Genomic DNA, 21,433 nt, shown 5'->3' with positions numbered 1-21,433 from the left:
AAAATACATAAACCACAGGATAAGTGATGTGATTTTTTTTAAATTATTTTATAGAGATTGCACTCACAAAGAGCTATGTTTTGAACAACATTCAAATATGTATATTTACTATTGAAATTTCAATAGCATTTGCATGCCTTTTAACAACATTTTTCATTTTCAAGGAATAGAAACTACAATTCCCTGATATTTACAGGTTTTCCATGACCACTGGAACCCTGCATCTCTATTGCAGGTAAAATGAGGCAAAAATGACAAAAAAATTATAATTTATAAGTCATATAAAGAGAGCTCCCAGAGCAAACAGCAGTGCAGAAAGCGCAAAGTGCCTGCCTGTAAATTTCAATTTCTTAGTGTCATGATATGGAAAGGAAACATTCTCCCAGGCACTGAAGCAGAGCAGGTCTATTATAACCTTCAGCTAATGCTCTGCTGTCAGCATGCCACATACATTTCTGTTAATGATGAGAGGGCTCATTGTTTGGCCCTTTGATTTCAAATAACAATGCCTACACGACATGCATTTTGTCATATAAATGCTGATAGATATGTTTTTCTCTCCTTCAATCTGAGCAACAGTTTCCTATAAATAAGATTTTTTCACTGCTTGTGTGGAAACCATGTAAATTGAGTTTTTTAGGCTTTGGAACACTGATTGATCACTCAGAGTAAAGCAGGGTTTCCAGACACCTATAATGGGAGTACAGTAATGAAGTTTTCTGCAACTCGTTGTCTAATTAGTATTTAATTGATAGATGTTTTTCAATAATCAATGTCAATAATGTAATCTAGAAAGCAGGGTAACTGATGGCTGATATAAATCCAAATTATCACAACAAATGAGAATAATTTGTACATTTGTAAATTAAATTGTAAATTGGACATTTTAAACAATATTCAGTCAAAATTCATTCTAATTCTTGAAAACAGAAAAATTACTGTTTGTCTGTTTATACAATATCCATTGTATAAACAGAAAGTTTATAAAATGGATATTGTCAATATTAACTATGGAGCTAGCAACAAATCTGTTAATATTCAAAATTATTAACTGGGGACACACTATATAAAAAGTATATTTACCACATTTTCAAGGCATCACAACAATAAAAAGAAAAAAAAGTTATTACTCACAAACATACAACACAATGAAATAAAATAGCAGAAAGCAACAGATGATCCCTAATGAGTGAATTACTGGAAAGCTGCCTAGACAGATCAAACATGCAACAATGCAACAGTCACACTTTACAATAAGTTCTATTTGTTAACATTAGTTGCAACATGCATTATGTACAGAATCATGATGTAACACTGAACATTTTACAGCATTTATTATTCTTGGTTAATGTTAACTGAATTAATACTTTAAAAGGGCACCTATTATGCCCCTTTTCACAAGATGTAATTTAAATCTTTGGTGTCCCCAAAATGTGTCTGAAGTTTCAGCTCAAAATACACTACAGATAATTTACTATACCATGTTGAAAATGCCGGTTTTTGAGTGGGAATAAAAATGAGCTGTTTTTGTGTGTGTTTGTGTGTGTGTGTGCTCCCTGCCCAATATCCAGAATAGGGCGGAGTTTTGTCACCTCTGCTTTGGATAACTAGACATCATAAGCAATATGCGGCATGCGCTATAACGAAACAACAAAAACAAACATGTTGTATAATGTTCACTTATTAGTGTCCATCCACAGTCGTGGGCAGGGCCTATACAAAGTCACTTTGTACAGAATCTGCGAAAGGCTTGTTCTGAGACAGTGCTTATGATTAAAGGGGATTCAAAATAATCCCTCATTATAGAGTGGTTGTTTACATGCACTGCCAACACACATTTATGTTCAAACACCATGTAACAGTGAATTTTGCATAATATCTTCGACGTGTTGTGCTGAGATGCTATTCTGCTCAGTACATTTGTACAGAGTGGTTATACGAGTTACCATAGCCTTTGTCAGCTCGTACCAGTCTGGCCATTCTCTGTTGACCTCTCTAATCAACAAGGTGTTTCCATTCACAGATCTGATGCTCACTGGATGTTTATTGTTTTTGGCACCATTCAGTCAGAGTAAACACTAGAGACTGTTGTGCGTGAAAATCCCAGGAGATCAGCAGTTACAGAAATACTCAAACGAGCACATCTGGCACCAACAATCATGCCACAGTCGAAATAACAGATCACATTCCATTCTGATGGTTAATGTGAACATTAACTGAAGCTCCTGACCTGCATCTGAATGATTTTATGCATTTCACTGCTGCCACACCATTGGCTAATTAGATAATCTCATGAATAAGTAAGTGTACAGGTGTTCCCAATAAATTGCACAGTGTGTATAGTTTATATAGAAATGAACAGACCAAGATTAATAAATGCTGTATTTTTCATTGTTAGTTCATGTAAACTATTGCATTTATTAATGTTAACGTATACAACCTTACTGTAAAGTGTTACCCAACACAACTTCAGAGGTGAAAACTGAGAAGGAAGAAAGAAGTGAAAGAGATACACTCACAGGATTCTGAGAGGAGGAGGAAGAGTAGGAAGGAGGAGGCAGCAGGCTGCACAGAGCGTTGAAAGGTTGAGGGGGAGTTACTCACTTTGGTGCCTGTATGCCACCTCCCCCAATTGAGGCAGAGGCTTTGCGGACCAGGCGGTACTGCATCTCTGCAGCTGCAGCACTAGAATAAGATAGAGACTTCCCCAGCGGCGGGGGGTGTGACGAACGAAGGGGGTGGGTGGTGTTCGGCAGGGGTGTGTCAGTAGAGCGGGTGCGGTACGGATAGGGGGGCTGAGAGTGGCCCGAGTCAGAGAGCAAAGGTGGCCGAGAGAAGCGGGGCGGCCGAGGATGATGTTGATGATGATGGTGACGTTGGTGGTGATGATGGTGTGGTTGCAATTCGTGTAGCAGGCGCTCACGCTCTCGCTCAGGTGGAGGGGGCGGGGAGGTGGTGGAACCACGAAGATAGGCGGCATGTTGCGGGGAGGTGAGGAGGGCGGTGCTGGAGGCAGACGGCTGGTGAAGCTCTGCTTCCCGTTGCTGGGCGATCTGAGCCGATAGGAAGGGTGAACTGTATCCGAGTACTGCTGTGCGTGGATGCCCTGGCGACAGCTCTGGTGCTGCCATTTCGAAATCTGGGCTTTCAGAGGGCGCAAGCAGACTATCGTACGACAGGCTGCCGTTACGAGGAGCCGGTGGTGGCGTCTGATTGGCTAAGCTCTTGTAGCTGGTGGAGGTGGTGGCCTCAGATGGTGGGGCATTGTGGGAAGAGCGAACACTGGAGGACCGTGAGGAGCCTACAGCAATCACCATATGATCGGAGAAGGAGGGATACGAGTGCCCTCCGAGGGCGTAACCAGGCATCCCCGAGCCTGGAGGTCCTCCAGGGCAACCACCTGTTCGCTCTGCCCCACTTCGCTCTACTCCTCCCCCCTCATGCCCATCCAGACTGGGCTCAGAGCGATAACCCGGCTGCTGACTGGACTGGAGGAGAGAGGAAGAGGACTCTTTAAGACTGTCCCCACGACTCATCTACAGGGAGAGCGAGAAAGAGAGAGGGAGGGAGAGAGACCAAGCAGAAGAGTTTACCAAGTTATAAGGGCAATTTAAAGCTGAATTAAAAGGTCATTGAGTATAAACCCCTTGGTAAGATAACATGGGCACTGCCACTGAGTAAGTGCAGAGGGGACAGGTGGTTTGAGGAAGTGTTTTCTAGAGCTATTATAAAGAGCCAGCAATAAAGGATAAGACAGACAGAGAGGCTTAGCTTGGAAAGGCACGGACACAACACAAGTATTGGCAATAGAGGGCAGAGCACTGTCATTTCTCACAGAAGTTTGAATGCGAGTCGATTTTGCCTGGTTTTTTAACAAAATACCGTTTACAAAGTTTAAAACTAAAAGAACAAAGCATTAAAAAAAAGTATGGCTAAAACAGGTCACAAAATAACAATGTAAAAACCCTTGCTTTGGGGTCTTTGCTGGTATGTGAACAATATCAACAATATCAATATCATATGCCATGTTCAACGTACATGTTTAAATGATAGTTGGCTTCTTGGAGAGAAAGTCTGCAATTATGTTAGATTATAACTAGTACTAGTAACTGCCTATTTGAGGGACCCTGTATATATTTTATTTATTCAACACTTTAGTAACAGCTGGTACCAAATAGGACAAATAAAATCAAATATTGCTGCACATAAATGTCTGGATGCTAAAAGCTTAGTAGTTGGAATTGTCAGCAGTACTAGTAGTCGTAATGTACCAAAAAGGTGTGCCACATTGTGCTAACTTGTGATGTGCAGAAATTACTCTGATACTATCTAGGTGGTGGTCAGGTGGCAATGACACTGACCTGTGCCCATCTCATAAAAGTGGTCAATACAACAACATATCAACATTTTCAATAATCTGAATGTAAAAAAAATAAAAAGTAAGAACATTGCTAATGAATGTTGCTAATTTTTTATTTACTTAAACAAGTTAAGACAGTATATTTTGGATTCCATTTAGTGTTTGTATTGCCAGTCAACAACTTTAAGATCTTACCATTTCAGGTCAACTCAATAACTGTATTGACGTAGCTGTGTTGACAGCTGTGGTAAATTGTGTACACTCCTGCATTTTCTTTAACATTTAAGCAAAAAACACTACAGGAGCACAAAAACACTGATTTCATAGTCTGTGGTTGAAAAAAAAAGCATTTATGGTTTTGTCCATGTACAGCTTTTAAGCCGATTTAAATTGAAGCCTGCACAGAGCAGTGTACTTGTTGTTAAAAACATTTTGTGCAAATTTTAAGAATGGAAACTCAGTCAATGAAATCATGTGGCGTGTTTCTCTTCTAATCTTAATCCAGAAATGTAGGGCCAACACTGACACACCCCTTTAGCTTTGTTCATGGCTGAAATGTTTCGCATGGCCACTCTGTGAGGACAGATGGGTTGTTTGTACCGACACACATGGGCTTAATTAACACAACTGGGGTTTAATGAAACATATGGAATAGATTACCTTTATTCTTTTGGTTAATAATTAACTGCATTTTCCTATGCCAAATGTTTAAATTACTTTGAGAAGTCAAAGAAAACATCTTCCAAAACTTTAAAATCCTAAAGGGTATGAAATCCTGCTACTGTACTATATTTTTAGTAGAATATGTTAAAGTATATAGTAGGGAATCATAATGCAATAACACTCAAATGGAAACACTTCTGCTACATTTACAGTGTAAATGTATAATGCATTTACTGAAAAAAATATGAAACCACAGACATTAAAAGCAAGGAAAGGGCTACTGACATAATTAAACACACACAAAAAAAAAAAAAAGAAAGAAAAAAAGAGGTGTACAATGTCAACTTACTGATACTGTTCAACCGAAAGCCACTGTGTCAACCAAATTGGATGGGAAAAACAATTTAATGGATTGAGTAAAAACAATTAGAGAAAAAAGGGTTAAAAATATGAGGTACAAAAGAAATCATAATTACAGACATGCAAAAGAATGCAAATGATGTTGCATATCAAATGTAAAGGATACCACCAACATAGATTCTGACTAAACAAACACACCCTTTTTGAGTGGTTTTCACTGTGATAATATTCTGTACACGAACACACATAAGAGTTACCTGGTTGGCATAGGCGTGTGTAAGAGCAGTATGGTTCTTGCCCGGGCTGCTGTATGTAGGCCTGTACTTGAACATGGTGGGGGTGGGTGGAGCTTTATTTAACAGACTACTCTCTGCAAACAAAGACAATTGAAAGATCAGATTTGGAATGTATTCTAAATGACTTCTGAGCTTTAAGAGCATGTTGGGAATGTATTAAGTGAAATAAGTTGCCATAAGAGTATTCTAACAAGTTAATTATACTTCATCTTGCTTAATTAACATTCCCAAAATCAAAGCTATTAAAGTATTTCACTGTGATTTGCTCATACCCTCAGAGTGTCCAGAATGTCCTTGTGACAGTCCCGGGTATCTGAGCTCTGGTTTAGGGGGAGGCGGAGGCTCCGCATCAGCAGACTGGCTCTCCATCATCTCCAAACTGCTTTTAGACTGAAAGATCACAAGATAGAAGAACATGGGTGGTTAATTAAGTAAAGAAGCAGACAAAACAGCTGACGACACTAAATGTGGATGCAGAGCTCTGACTCAGATGGAACAGACAGATAGCAGAATGGCTGGAGCGATTTATGAGAGCTCATAAGATGCAAAGCATCAAAGTTCAGAGAGACCACAGGGTCCGATAGGAAAATGTGCCACACTGCATGCGCATTCAGAGCTTCCTCGCCAGTACTTTCCTTCTAAATTATTCAAAAAAGGACAACATGAAATCAAAATGGACTCCATTTACTTTCTTAATACACAATTCATTGATGTATGTTATTTAAAAGGAAAACATGACTTTTCTAATCCTTTATCCAAATGTAATAACTTGCACCGCCTTTGAAATTACAGGTGAAACTCGAAAAATTAGAATATCGTGCAAAAGTTCATTAATTTCAGTAATTCAAATTAAAAGGTGAAACTAATATATTATATAGACTCATTACAAGCAAAGTAAGATATTTCAAGCCTTTATTTGATATAATTTTGATGATTATGGCTTACAGCTTATGAAAACCCCAAATTCAGAATCTCAGAAAATTAGAATATTGTGAAAAGGTTCAGTATTGTAGGCTCAAAGTGTCACACTCTAATCAGCTAAACACCTGCAAAGGGTTCCTGAGCCTTTAAATGGTCTCTCAGTCTGGTTCAGTTGAATTCACAATCATGGGGAAGACTGCTGACCTGACAGTTGTGCAGAAAACCATCAGTGACACCCTCCACAAGGAGGGAAAGCCTCAAAAGGTAATTGCAAAAGAAGTTGGATGTTCTCAAAGTGCTGTATCAAAGCACATTAATAGAAAGTTAAGTGGAAGGGAAAAGTGTGGAAGAAAAAGGTGCACAAGCAGCAGGGATGACCGTAGCCTGGAGAGGATTGTCAGGAAAAGGCCATTCAAATGTGTGGGGAGCTTCACAAGGAGTGGACTGAGGCTGGAGTTACTGCATCAAGAGCCACCACACACAGACGGGTCCTGGACATGGGCTTCAAATGTCAAACGTCTTACCTGGGCTAAAGAAAAAAAGAACTGGTCTGTTGCTCAGTGGTCCAAAGTCCTCTTTTCTGATGAGAGCAAATTCTGCATCTCATTTGGAAACCAAGTTCCCAGAGTCTGGAGGAAGAATGGAGAGGCACACAATCCAAGACGCTTGAAGTCCAGTGTGAAGTTTCCACAGTCTGTGTTGGTTTGGGGAGCCATGTCATCGGCTGGTGTTGGTCCACTGTGCTTTATTAAGTCAACGCAGCCGTCTACCGGGACATTTTAGAGCACTTCATGCTTCCTTCAGCAGACAAGCTTTATGGAGATGCTGACTTCATTTTCCAGCAGGACTTGGCACCTGCCCACACTGCCAAAAGTACCAAAACCTGGTTCAATGACCATGGTATTACTGTGCTTGATTGGCCAGCAAACTCGCCTGACCTGAACCCCATAGAGAATCTATGGGGCATTCCCAAGAGAAAGATGAGAGACATGAGACCAAACAATGCAGAAGAGCTGAAGGCCGCTATTGAAGCATCTTGGTCTTCCACAACACCTCAGCAGTGCCACAGGCTGATAGCATCCATGCCACGCCGCATTGAGGCAGTAATTAATGCAAAAGGGGCCCAAACCAAGTACTGAGTACATATGCATGATTATACTTTTCAGAGGGCCGACATTTCTGTATTTAAAATCCTTTTTTTATTGATTTCATGTAATCTAATTTTCTGAGATTCTGAATTTGGGGTTTTCATAAGCTGTAAGCCATAATCATCAAAATTATATCAAATAAAGGCTTGAAATATCTTACTTTGCTTGTAATGAGTCTATATAATATATTAGTTTCACCTTTTAAGTTGAATTACTGAAATTAATGAACTTTTGCACGATATTCTAATTTTTCGAGTTTCACCTGTACTTTCCATTTCAGATGACATCACCGAGCCCTCTTTTCAAACCCTTGAATCCAACTTGTCATATAGAGACAACTTTTTTTTCTCGATTTGGATAAAATCAAGTCCCGCTCCAAAAATTTGTATATCCTATTTTACCTGGAAATACGTCACATCAAAAAGGTAAAATGGGTTGTAAATGCAGTCGGCATAAAACGGAAGTTACGACCTATTATTGTTCCATATTGTGACATAATTGGGAAATGGCTTATTGAAAAATTAAAAATGTAGGGCGGGGACTTTATTATATCCATCGGTTGTTAAAGGGGTCATGACATGAGAAACCAAATTTGCCTTGATCTTTTGGTATATAAGAGGTCTTTGTATCATTAAAACGTCCTGCAAGTTTAATATTTTAAGACGTCCTCCCCATTCTAAACGAATCATTTATTTAATCAAGCTCAAAATACAGCTCGTTCTGGATTCATGGTTAGAAGTGACGTGTCGGTTAGAAGTGACGTAACAGCGTTTAAATATGACCGCCTCCAGCACAAGATAACTACGATTTAAGCGCAAGACAACTACGCTCATTTCGTATCGCCGTGCGCCTCACAAGTGTTCAGTCGATGGACAGCGAGCTCTGACAGAGACTACTTGTGCACAGGAAAATTACGATGCCACACAGATGTGCTGTTCCTGGCTGTGGTCAAACAAAACCTCTGAATAAGCTGCCGAAAGATCCAGACGTCAGGGAAAAATGGATGCAGTTTATTTTTTGCGGACGTCCCAGTCACGGCAGTGTTAACTTAAGCGTTTGTTCTGTACATTTTAAGGATGACTGTTTTGAGAACAAATCTCAATATGATGCTGGCTTTGCCAGAAAACTGTTGACTCAAAGATAAGTCCGTGCCGACTATTCTGGGAACAATGACGACGCAAACTGTAAGTAATCTATTTTAAACTTTAAACTACTTTTTAAAGCGCAATTTCATTCATTATGAATAATCACAGTGTTTTTACTTAGTTTACTTGCATATTGTTCTGGCTGGGAGCGTCAATAATTGATACATAGGCACTGACGTTAGCCAATCATAACAGTGGGCGTTAACACTGAAGTCTTAAATGGAAAACGCCCCCAAAACAGACTGTTTGAATCAGAGGATGAGAAACAGGGTGGGAAAAGGTCATAAATCACTAGATTTTAAAAGTTTTTCTTAAAAAAAAATATATTAATACTATAATTGCACCTAAGGGAACATAATAATACAATAAAAAAACCATGTCATGACCCCTTTAATTGGGTTGTGAAAAATGGGTGTTGCATACTGGAATGGAGGAAGACCTTAATGCGAGTTTGCAGTTGACACTCCCATGCCACCGTGCTGCTCGTGCCAGAATCAGGGAAACTAAAAAGCAATCTCAATACTGATCTGCTTTGCCACTGACTTCAGAACTGATCAATGATCTAACTAACATTAATTCATAACTAGCCCACAAACGCATAAATTATATCATGGTGTTTGCTTACGAAGAGGCTGGAGCCCAATGCAGTTTAATGAGAAACAAGCAAGTAAAAGGTTATAATATTTCAATGTTTTGAATCACTAAATGTAAAGGGAAAAAGAAAACGTATTCATGCTGTACATCCCAAGATAACTGCATTAAAACAATGAATAAACTCCAAACACATTTTTGGCAAACCAAGGGTTTGGGGTAGGGAACAGGGCTTGGGAGGGATACAGCCAAAAAAAAGTCTTCATCTCTGTATTAGCTGCTTTGATGCCAGGTTTGTTTAAATTACTCTTGAAGTGGTGGGGTCAAAACGGACTAAAATCATACGTCAGCAGAATAGAGTCAGTCATTTCAACGGAAAAGCAAGTTATGACATTTTGTATGCAATTTTTTAAAAATAAAATTGCAAAAATGCATGTATGACTCATTAACAATAAGCCCAGTAAAATGCATCAATAAAATACATTCGGTCAATTTTGATTTCATGCTGACTTTAAAGGAACAAATTGTCTAAAAATGAAAACTGTCATCTTTTACTCACCCTCATGTTGCCTTGTGCATGGCCTCATTTACACCTGGTATTAAAGATGTGTTTTAAGCAATCCATTTGAAACAAGATACTAAAAATAAACGGGGTCCAAAATGTTTAGATTTGTCAAAATCACACGTGACTACATTAGGCTCGTAGTGTACATGCTCATTTGTAAGAATCCATTCAAAGAGCTTTGAGGCACAATTAACCACTGCACTAAAGCAAGTATTTTAAACATTGATGGTAATGTGCAGCTTTAAAGGGCCATGAAACTCCAAAACAAATTTTGAGATGTTAACAGATAAGTTAACACATGTGTATTGTTAATTGTTGGTAATTTTTTCATTTTTTTTAAAACCTTTTAGTTCTTCTGGTTTAAAAACTAAACATAAAGCAACGTTATAAAATATGTGGTATATGCATTACTAAACGTCATTCGATTCTGAGCATTTCTCCACATTATTCATGAGAAGGAACGCATGAATCCAATCACATCTTAAATTGACTGATATGATCAAAGATAGAGAGAAAAGGGTGGCCTGGGTAGCTCAGCGATTAAAGACGCTGACTACCACCTCTGGAGTCGTGAGTTCGAATCCAGGGCGTGCTGAGTGACTCCAGCCAGGTAACCAAATTGGCCCGGTTGCTAGGGAAGGTAGAGTCACATGGGGTAACCTCCTCGTGGTTGCCGTAATATGATTCACTCTCGGTGGAGTGCTTGCCGAGTTGTGCGTGGATGCCACGGATAATAACGTGAAGCCTCCACACGTGCTATGTCTCCACGGTAACGTGCTCAACAAGCCATGTGATAAAATGTGTGGTGACACCGGCGTTAGACATAATTTAGCGCAGGTGTAAGCGCCCTTACAGCTTTTCTCTCCCAGACGGGCGCTTGACTACGCCCCCCGCTGCCACACACGGCTTGTAACAAAAAATAAAAAATTAGCTGTAAACAGTAGCCTACCAAGAAAGTCATTGGTCACTATCTTCCTCGTCCTGTGCACTGAAACCACTGAAGTCATCTCCTTCGGTGTCGGAGTTGAATAGCCTCAGCTTTAGTTGTCTTTTAGAGTCAATTCCTCACGCTGCTGTTTCCAAAGTCTTATCATCGACTCATTAAGATCAAGCTCCCGTGCAGAAGCTCTATTTCCTTTTCCAACAGCCAGATCAATCGCCTTCAACTTGAAAGCAGCATCATATGTGTTTCTCCATGTCTTTGCCATGATGAGGGTGACAAAATGACTACCGTAAACAGAATTATGGGAAGTTTGAGCGCACTCGATTTAATCTAAACAGTAAACAAAAAAAGTTGTTTGACCTTAACCCGTTCGGCAATTTCATTGGTCTAATGAAAGCTTCACGCCGCCAAAAAACTGAGCACGCCACAGAATGTTTTTTTTTTTTTTTTTTTAATACAATTTGAAAGCAGGAAAAATCCATATATTAGCCGCGAAAAAAGTTGCGGCTTATAGTCCGGAAATTACGGTACTGATGGATCAAAATAAACTGAATCCAGTCATACAGCTGCAGCTCTATTAATACCTCAATTTAAAGACAGAATAGCAAAGAGGACATCAGATAATTTTTTAATTTTTTAATTTTTACCACAGAGATGATTGCTATTTTAATGGCCCTTTAGTGGATATGTAGGAAGTCATGAAATCAGTGACTGAGGCTAACATTCTTCCTAACATCTCCATTTGGTTTCCAAGGAGGATAGTCAGTCTTGCATTTTGGAAAAAACTTAAGGGTGAGTAAACGATGAAATGTTCATTTCTGGGTGAACTAGTCCTTTAAGATTACCTAATCTAAAAAAACGGAAATGTGAAGTAGAACCAGTGCAGTCTGCAACGTCACATATCTCACGTTTGATGTCTCCAAGACAACGTCAGTGAGAGCAATGAAATGTAGGTGGACTTTCAGAGGACAAAGTCTTCTCTGACCCCTGTCATTTTCAGGTTGAAGTCACTGATTTAGCACAGACCTATAAATGAGTTGCTGGGTGTTGTAACATGAACACCCTTGCGGCTTCCTTCACACTTCAAGTCCTTTTGGCACACAGACTTTCAATGAGTAATTGGTTGCAGCATCCTCTGCACTACAGTGTGCTAGGGCAATGTTATCAAGACATTGGATGCCAAAATATTCAGCAATCTTATCAGAGAGATTCTTAATGTCCTGGAATCAAAATTGGATCTCTGAAGGTAATGTTGCAGAGTTGAATACTGGGCAAGCTCATGAACATCACTAATCAACTACTTCATTTGCTACTCCACAATGGAGCATAGTGTTACTCCATTCCTTCCTTCCTTCCTTCCTTCCTTTTGCTATCAGTCCTTACAACTTGGCAAGCTACAAGCGGAGTCCTTACATTTAGAAGCCTTTATTGCAGAATCTAATATCACTGCTTGCAAGGTAGGAAAATAATTACATTTGATGTAAGCTCGTCTCCTGTCATACTTTGTTGCAAGGTCCGAAGTTCCATGTCTAGTGTGACCGGATCTTAAGACTAACACTATCTAAAAAACAGTTACGAAGTAAAGCAGTTAATTACAGAAGTTTAATACTTAAGGTTAGCAACAAACCCTAGCCAAATTGCTTGAGGAATAACAATACGGTGTTGCCTTGCAAGCACATTAAAAATGTCAATAAATCTAACCAAGCATTCCAAATAGGTAGTTCCCGCAGCTCTTCGAGAACATAAATTAAATGATGTTTCACAACACAGCCTTTCATTATAGAACAAGTATTTTTTATAGTTTAAAAGCTGGTCTAATTTTCAGCCATATTAACACTAGTCTTCTCTCGTCCTCAATCACATGGTAAGCTCTGCTGTAAAGCTGCTCTCTTTCCAGTGTGGTGGCCAGAGAGTGGATTTGGACATGGTAGCTTGCAAAATACAGTAGTGCACTCTCTGAAATGGGCATTTTTGGCTCAGACTGCAGCATTTGGACCTCAATGGCCGAGGTAATGCTCATGGCCATAGCTTAGTTTTAACTGCTCACTGAGTATTTCTTTTAAAAAAAATTTTTTTTTTAAAAGGCGATTTAATGCATACTCTTGATGCATGCGGCGTTTTAAGTAGCTATTGGGTTTTAAAGTAATAATTCACAAAAACAATTTAATCCTGTCAAGCAATTGTTTGCCTTTTTGGAACGTGACAGACAGTCACTATGTACCATCACTGCATGGAAAGAGCTGCGTTAAGACTTGAAAAAATGCAACTTTAGTGTTCCACTAAAAATATTAAGGCATATAGGTTTGGAAAGACATGAGGGTGTGTAAATGGCAGAATTTTTATTTTTGGGTAAACTATTCCTTAAAAAAAAAAAATGCTGATTCAAAGAAAACCCTTGAAATCTGTGCTTCTGAAATCAGACAGTTGGAGAGAAAGAGTGAGAGCAAAATAGCTGGATTTCTTACCCGATGTAGGTCTCCATGGATTCCATTATCAAGCACTTTGGCGGCCAGCTGAGCCTCAGTGAGCTGTGGCCGGAGGAATGGAGGCTGAACTGACACGGTCTGAACCTTCTTCTTTCTACCCAGATACCTGAAAGATCAGAATACAAAATTGTCTAACAACTTGAGCTGTCAATATTAATGCGATAACATGCAATTATTTTAAAAAGTTGAAAGCATTGATTTTTCTTAATCGCGATAAACGCATTTATAGTCAATACAGCATAAACCAGCAAACACTGGTTGGAAGGGTGGAACCTTTGTGATGAGTCAGCCTGGAATCTTTACACGGACACACACTTCACAAACACTCACAGCATTGATTCAGTGTCAGTGATAAAGTGATGGGGAAAAGAGCTCTTAACGCTATTTGTTGTACAAAAAAAGCCTAGACGGAACTTGTGACAAAGTATTTAAGGCGCATTTTTTTCATGTATTTTTTTATCCCCTTTTTTCCCAATTTGTAATGCCCAATTCCCACTACTAGTAGGTCCTTGTTGTGGTGTGGTTACTCACCTCAATCCGGGTGGCGGAGGACAAGTCTCAGTTGCCTCCGCTTCTGAGACCGTCATGCTACTTTCCGCGATCCACGCACAACTTACCATGCGCCCCCTTGAAATTGAGAGCCACTAATCACGACCACGAGGAGGTTACCCCATGTGACTCTACCCTCCCTAGCAACTGAGCCAATGTGGTTGATTTGGAGTCCTGGCTGGAGTCACTCAGCACACCCTGGATTCGAACACGCGATTCCAGGGGTGGTAGTCAGCGCCAATGCTCGCTGAGCCACCCAGTCCACCACTAAGTAAGGTGCATTGTAATAACCACAGAAGCATGGTAAAGATACGTTTATGTCTGCAAATGCTTTTCATATGTAGTTCAAAGCAATGCTTGATGCTGGTGCTGACGCCCTGATCCGAATCATAAATGCGGCTGAGAGTGAGAGATGAGAGTTTAAGAGATTGCAATAAATAAGCAACCTATGTAGGACTAGCTCTTTCAATTAGTCAAACAGCAACATTGGGAAAAGTTTAACGTTACTTGAATTGGTGCCATTTACATACATTTCTATCTTTACACTGTGGAAGGCTTTGTTTAGAAAATGTTAATAAAGCATTATATTGTTACATTTTGTTTTGTTTTCTTTCCCAAGAAAGAAATAAATACATTTTGACAAGAAAATAAATATATTTAGAGTCAAGGCAAGAGTCAAATTTCAGCACTTTCAAAATCGGCTTTTTTAATTTTTTTATTAATCCAATTAAAAATTGTAACTGACAGCACTACTAGAAGCTGAACAGTTTTACATTTTACTTAATAGGCACATTTAAATCAGAGAGGTGAAGGCATACCTGGGTGCCTGTGAGCTGCACAGAACATGCGAGACGTTCCTCAAGCAGCCATTCGTGAAGGGGTTCACGCCTCCCCTGAATTTTCCGGTCACCTACAAAGAGAGAGTTGACCAACAAGCCATTACCATTAATTTATCAGCTATTTGTCCTTCATCAAGGGGACTTGCAGTATATTCATTGTAAGGACAGTGACTTGCCTTTAGGCCAAGTTTTGTAAAGGGTAAAAGGGGTGTTCACACACTGACAGCGATTAAATTGCTGGAGGTCACCATGTTGTTGTAGTGCTGGTTTCTGGTAACTGTTCCTATTCGACTGAAGAATATAAACTGATCATCCACAACATTAAAACCACTGACAGGTGAAGTGAATAACATTTATTATCTCGTTACAATGGCACCAGTCAAGGGGTGGGATATATTAGGCAGCAAGTGAACAGTTAGATCTTGAATTTCATGTGTTGGAAGCAGGATAAATGGGCAAGCGTAAGGATCTGAGTGACTTTGACGAGGGCCAAATTGTGATGGCTAGATGAGTGAGTCAGAGTATCTCCAAAATGGCAGGTTTTGTGCGCTGTTCCCGGTATTATGGTTAGTACCTACCAAAAGTGGTCCAAGGGAGGACAACTAGTGAACCAGCAATAGGGTCATGGCGCCCATTGATACATGTGGGGAGCGAAGGCTAGCCCATCTGCTCCAATCCCACAGAAGAGCTACTGTAGCACAAATTGCTGAAAAACTTAATGATGGCCATGATAGAAAAGTGTCAGAACATAGTGCATCGCAGAATACTGCCTATGGGGCTGCGTAGCAGCAGACCGGTCAGAGTGCCCATGCTGACCCCTGTCCACCGCAGAAAGTGCCTACAATGGGCACAGAACTGGACCATGGAGCAATGGAAGAAGGTGGCCAGGTCTGATGAATCACATTTTCTTTTAGATCATGTGGATGGACGGGTGTATGTACATTGTTTACCTGGGGAAGAGATGGCAGCAGGATGCACTATGGGAAGGAAACCTTGGGTCCTAGCACTCATGTGGATGTTACTTTGACACGTGCCACCTATCTAAAGATCGTTGCAGACCACATTCACCCCTTCATGGCAATGGTATTCCCTGATGGTAGTGGCCTCTTTCAGCATGGATAATGCATCCTGCCACACTGCAAAAATTGTTCAGGAATGGTTTGAGGAACATAACAGAGATCAAGTTGTTGACTTGGCCTCCAAATTCGTCAGATCTCAATCTGACTGAGCACCTATGGGATGTGCTGAACCAACAAGTCCAATCCTTGGAGGTCCCACCTCGCAACTTAAAGGACTTAAAAGGATCTGCTGCTAATGTCTGGGTGTTGACATGTCCTTTTTGGTTGGCACGAGGGGGACCTACACGATATTAGGCAGGTGGCTTTAATGTTGTGGCTGATCAGTGTATAACTATCAGGCAGTGGGTCACATGAGCATCACTATCTGTACTTTCATTAGCGGTAACTCGAGCAGCCTCAAATCGCTGTTTGTGTCAGATTGCTGTCAGTGTGAAAAACTCCTTAATGGTCACTAAACAAAACTCCAATTGCAGTAACATTTTAGTGAAATAGAAACTAAAAACTTTGTATTGGAAGTCATTATCATTCTATCAATAACATGACATGAGTACTGATATGGTAAAAAGTTGTTTTGTTGTTTTACATGGGCTGAGACAAAGTTGAACAAACACGACAGAGTAATAACATGATAAAATGGTGTTTTGTTGTTTTAAATGAGCAGAGACTAAGCTAAGCAAAAAGTAGAAAAAAAAGAGAGAGTGAGACAATACGACGGGATACAAAGAGATACCAAAAGATCAGCAAATTCAGTCCAGACAAAAAAAAAAAGAAAAAAGAAAGAGAGACCTACTGTAGACAGAAATGAAGGAGGAGACTGATTTAGGAAGAGGATTAAAATGAGATTATTATCTAAAGGAGGAGGACTGTGAGAAGGTCATATTTTTTAGGATTATAAAACTGCTTAATAGGGATTTTAATCCTAGTTTCCACCACCAACATGATTACTGACAGGACACCAAAAACAAACACGGGCACAGAAGATTATGACTGCACATGTCACAATCTTTTCCCTCTACACACACACACGTACAAGAATACTTGACTAACCTGCTCATTGGTGGTCCTGCCTCTTGCCACCAGGACGACATGGAAACCAGTGAGGCCTGCTACTGGGATGAAGAAAAGCCCAGATACACACATGACAGCCATACTGATTAAGGGTCAAGAAGGCAACGACAAGGGTCAAGAACACAACAACACTCATAAGTTAACAACTATAGCTCTCACCTAAAGACATAAGTTTTGTCTCATACAAACAAAAGGGAATATACTGTACCTAGTAAAGTGAAAATGAAACAGCAACCCATTTTTTATTCAGTATTGTGATTTTTTTTTGTTGCATGAAACAGAAAAAAATAAATGAGAAACAATTTGACTTGGTTGGATCTTGGAGCAAGATCGAGTGGAGCAGATATTACACACAAAAATTACATTACAAAATTCAGATTTTATGTTGACTAATCTGACATTGGAGCACAAAAAATAAAATGGTTGTGATAGGATACGTGACAGCTGAATGGACTCTGTCCAGCTGCTGGGTGTGGTAGAGAATGAAGAGTAGGCCGAACCCGAACACGCCCATGATGTGAACCGTCAGAGAGAGTAGAAACAGGAAGAAGTAACGGTAGTTTCTCCGGCCAATACAGTTATTAACCCATGGACAGTGGTGATCAAAATCCTGTGTGAAGAGAGGGCACATCAAAGCAGATTGTGTGGGTGTGAATCATGATGGTGGGAGAGAGAGTACATAAACATAAGGCTGTCCAAAACAAGAACACTTCTCCAATTAATTAACAAGAATCTATCAATTGAGCCTGCAAAGCATTAGTCAGAGCATGAGTGGACAGACTGATTAATAAAGATTTATCCTTAGAGGGGGAAAAATACAGTTAAAAGAAAGGCAAAGAGAAAGAAATGTCATGTCGACCGTTTGCTCGTATTGGAGATGTCTTGCATTCATATTTTTAATATTACTATTAGATATAGCTGAAAACAATGACTCTAAATTAATAAGATGTGTGTGTGTATTTGTACCTCCACACAGTTGTCGCACACGGAGCAGTGTGAGCAGCGTGGGGGTCTGTAGAAACGGCAGGTGGAGCACCACTTCATCCGAACCTGAATGCCTCGAATCTCCACCGTCTTATAGAGAGGAGCCCGGAAATCATCCTCTTTATCCTCATCCTCCTCAGCTACAATACACACACACACACACACACACACACACACACACACACACACACACACACACACACACACACACACACACACACACACACACTAACATATCAGCATCTAGAGTGGATTAAAAAAACAATTGGAACTTCCTGCTTTACTTTAAAGATTGAATAGGCTAAGGTTCAGTTCAACAAGTTCAGTTTAAGAATGGGAAAAACTATTCTGTTTACTGACCAAAAATACACATATTCAAAGTTAATATATAAAACTCACTCAGACAGTAGTAACTAGGTGAATATAAAATGTTTGTTTCCTTCATGTGAGGTTATGTACTAGACATTCTTTCAGACACTACAGCCATATACTCAAGCACACAAGACACATTCTTCAAAAAATGTTTTTACTACCTCTAGGGAAGATGCCGGGATCCATAAAGGTGGCCATACAGAAGTTGGCCAGCACAAACAGAAATATAATGCCATTGTATATCGGCACAGCAACTGAAAACTGCTCCGAAAGCCAAGGGCATCTGAAAGAGAGAGAGGTGAATGAGACACAGGGTGAGATACTCGGGATTTAAATCACACCATGTATATGTGTTTTTATTAAGTCTGCTAATGGTCTAATTTATGGAAAGGCAGCTGGTTGTCAAGGGAACACTGCCAACATTTTGGACTATGTCTGAGCTACATTATAGAACTTTTTGCCAAACTTGCCATTGAAGGATCAATTACCATCCATAAACATTTATCGGCCATGAAACTGTACTTCAAAATATTTATATTAAGAAATATGTTTCTGTCCCTATACAAATTGGATTATTGAACTCGAAAGTCAATCAGCACATTTACATGCATTTTAAAAGTTTGATTTCAGTCGGACTAAGACAATAACTAATCTTTTTAAAATGTCATGTAAACACTTTAGTCAGACTGAAATCATACGAAGCCGATGTATGCAAAGTCATGGTGTGTTCAGACCAGAGGCGATAAGGGGTGCGGCAAGTCTTGGGCGGTGTGGGCGTCAGAGAAAAGTTCAAGTGCAGCCAACATTATGGTAAGGAGCTTTAATGCGGTTCGGCGGCAACCTATTGGAATATACAAGTGCTCCGCTCTAGCGAAGTCAAGAGAGCACAACAGTGTAAACTTGGGTTCCCACCAAACATTAGTTCCGAAAACAAAATGGAGGAGAAACTGATTATTGCCATGGCGGGTTTTCCCGTAATATTTGATCTGTCCCTGTTTGCTTACAGGGATATAAATAAAATAAAAAAACGATGCGTGGACAAATGTGTCTGAAATTGTTGGTGTGCCAGGTGAGTTGATGAAGTGGATATACGCTACTTGTGATATGTTGTCAAAAAGATACAGGTCGACATGTCTGGATGTTTTGTGGCCCCTTTATATATAGTTCACAAAACCAAGCACTCTCAAAGAATGTTGCCACCTATTTCAAATACACCAGAGCGTCCACGAATTTTCGATAGCCTTGTTGGCAGGGCAGCCAGAGCGAATTTTGACACTCTCGCCACCTCTGGTCTGAACGCACGGTCAGACTAACAAAACTACACTCACTGAGCACTTTATTAGGAACACTATGTTTCATATCAAGTTCCCAATGTGGTCCTTTGCTGTTGTATCCCATTCGCTTCAAGGTTCGATGTGTTGTGCATTCTGAGATGCTATTCTGCTCACTACAATTACACTGTTTATCAGAGTTGTCAGCTCGAACCAGTCTGTCTGCAGAACTGCCGATCACAGGACATTTTTTGTTTTTGGCACAATTCTGAGTAAACTGTAGAGACTGTTGTGTGTGAAAATCCCAAGAGATCTGCAGTTACAGAAATGCTCAAACCAGCCCACTTGGCACCAATTATACCAAGTTCAAAATCACAGAGATCAAATTTTTTCCACAATCTCATGGTTGATGTGAATAATAACTGAAGCTCCTGACCTGTATCTGCATTAATTTATGCATTGCACTGCTGCCACATGATTGGGTGATTAGATAATCTCATGAATAATGGTGCGTTCACATACAACACAAATCAATTGCTTCACGCAGCATGATTACATACAAAGTCAATGCAAAGACGAGAATAGATACAAATTTGTGTTGTATCGAATGTATCGTGTTCGTGCGAGTTGAAATTTTTCAACTCGAGCGAAAAATCCGCATGACATGTTGTCGCAAAAGCCTATCAGCAGTGAGATTGTCCGGATGTCACTGACGTATTGACGAAGTAGCAGAAGAAATCTGGATAATTGGATAATATCATGCACCCAAACATGACGGCGTTTGGTTTTCTGACGTATCTGGGATTCCACAACAGATACAGTGCAGCAGGCATTGTGATATCGGCCATGGTTGATGGCGGAAAGAGAAGTTGTCGTAGAAGCCCCTCCTCCTGTCTCGTGCGAGCTTCGCGTTGTATGTGAACACCTCCAGCGGTCAAACTTGCGCGAGCAAAGCGAAAATTGTATTCGCGTTTTATGTGAATGCACCATAAGTAGGTGTACAAATTAATGGGACCGCAATTGACCTCAGAGTTGTGTTCCAACTATAGTGTTGGTTCAAGAGAAACGTTTTAAAGGATCAGATGATACATGAAATGGCAAAGTTTAAAATAAAGGGAGAAGACAAAAAAGGAGGAACAAAGAAATTAAGAGAAAACATTAGGGAAAGGTGGCATTCCATGGCAGCTGTTGGCCTATTTTCATTGTTTTTCAGCATTTAAGGTGTTGGTCAGAAGCAAGAGATCAAAGAGGGCAAATGACAAGAATAAAGAGACGTGACATAGTATCTGACTCAAGCCACCACATTCTCCTTCATATGCCAAATGGAAGGGCTGTTTTTTTGTTGTAACATTTTTTAGCTCACTAAAGACTTACATTCTTTTCAGGCTGTTAATTAGGCTGCATTAAACTACTTGACAAGCTTTTGAATTTTACAAGCTCAAATTATTTTGTCTTATGGACAATTGTGGTGTGTTCCAGCTCTGTATACAGGTCACAATTTAAAGAAATCCAGGGCATTTTAAGTCAACAAGAAGCTGAAAGAATATCAATATTTTATCAACAGAAAACATCATGAATGGCATTACGTTTATCTCAGTGGTGGTATGACTGAACTATTAATGCTGATTCTGCATAAACACACTGACCTTACCAGTTTGTGCATACATAAGATATTTAGTATGATGATCAAGGGAACCAACTGGCAATGTAAATAAATACATTCACAGAAAATGTTTAATTGTGTCATACTTTCATAATTCATGCACTTGTAACGTTCCAAGGCTGAATTACTT

The 21,433-nt window shown here is 39.8% G+C and overlaps 1 protein-coding gene across 2 annotated transcripts in view; it reads right to left on the bottom strand.

Moving 5' to 3' along the window:
- LOC127643787 (palmitoyltransferase ZDHHC5-A) overlaps positions 1-21,433 on the bottom strand; it is a 45,140-nt gene that overhangs the window by 2,759 nt on the left and 20,948 nt on the right. The window contains exons 3-11 of one of the 2 annotated variants that reach the window (XR_007970574.1): positions 18,531-18,652; positions 17,980-18,137; positions 17,451-17,623; positions 16,993-17,095; positions 14,846-14,937; positions 13,458-13,584; positions 5,952-6,069; positions 5,641-5,753; positions 2,520-3,536 (exon numbers count right to left, since the gene is read on the bottom strand). Coding sequence is in view for 1 of the 2 variants with exons in the window: in XM_052126675.1 (XP_051982635.1) it covers positions 2,605-3,536; positions 5,641-5,753; positions 5,952-6,069; positions 13,458-13,584; positions 14,846-14,937; positions 16,993-17,095; positions 17,451-17,623; positions 17,980-18,137; positions 18,531-18,652 (1,938 nt within the window). In the remaining variant the exon portion in view is untranslated. The remainder of the gene's footprint in view (positions 1-2,519; positions 3,537-5,640; positions 5,754-5,951; positions 6,070-13,457; positions 13,585-14,845; positions 14,938-16,992; positions 17,096-17,450; positions 17,624-17,979; positions 18,138-18,530; positions 18,653-21,433) is intronic. The other variant, XM_052126675.1, reaches the window with a different exon arrangement.

Source organism: Xyrauchen texanus, chromosome 5, assembly GCF_025860055.1.
Source record: "Xyrauchen texanus isolate HMW12.3.18 chromosome 5, RBS_HiC_50CHRs, whole genome shotgun sequence".
NCBI lineage: Eukaryota > Metazoa > Chordata > Actinopteri > Cypriniformes > Catostomidae > Xyrauchen > Xyrauchen texanus.
Note: the sequence above shows the minus strand (reverse complement) of the source record. Positions and strands in the feature narration are given on the sequence as shown.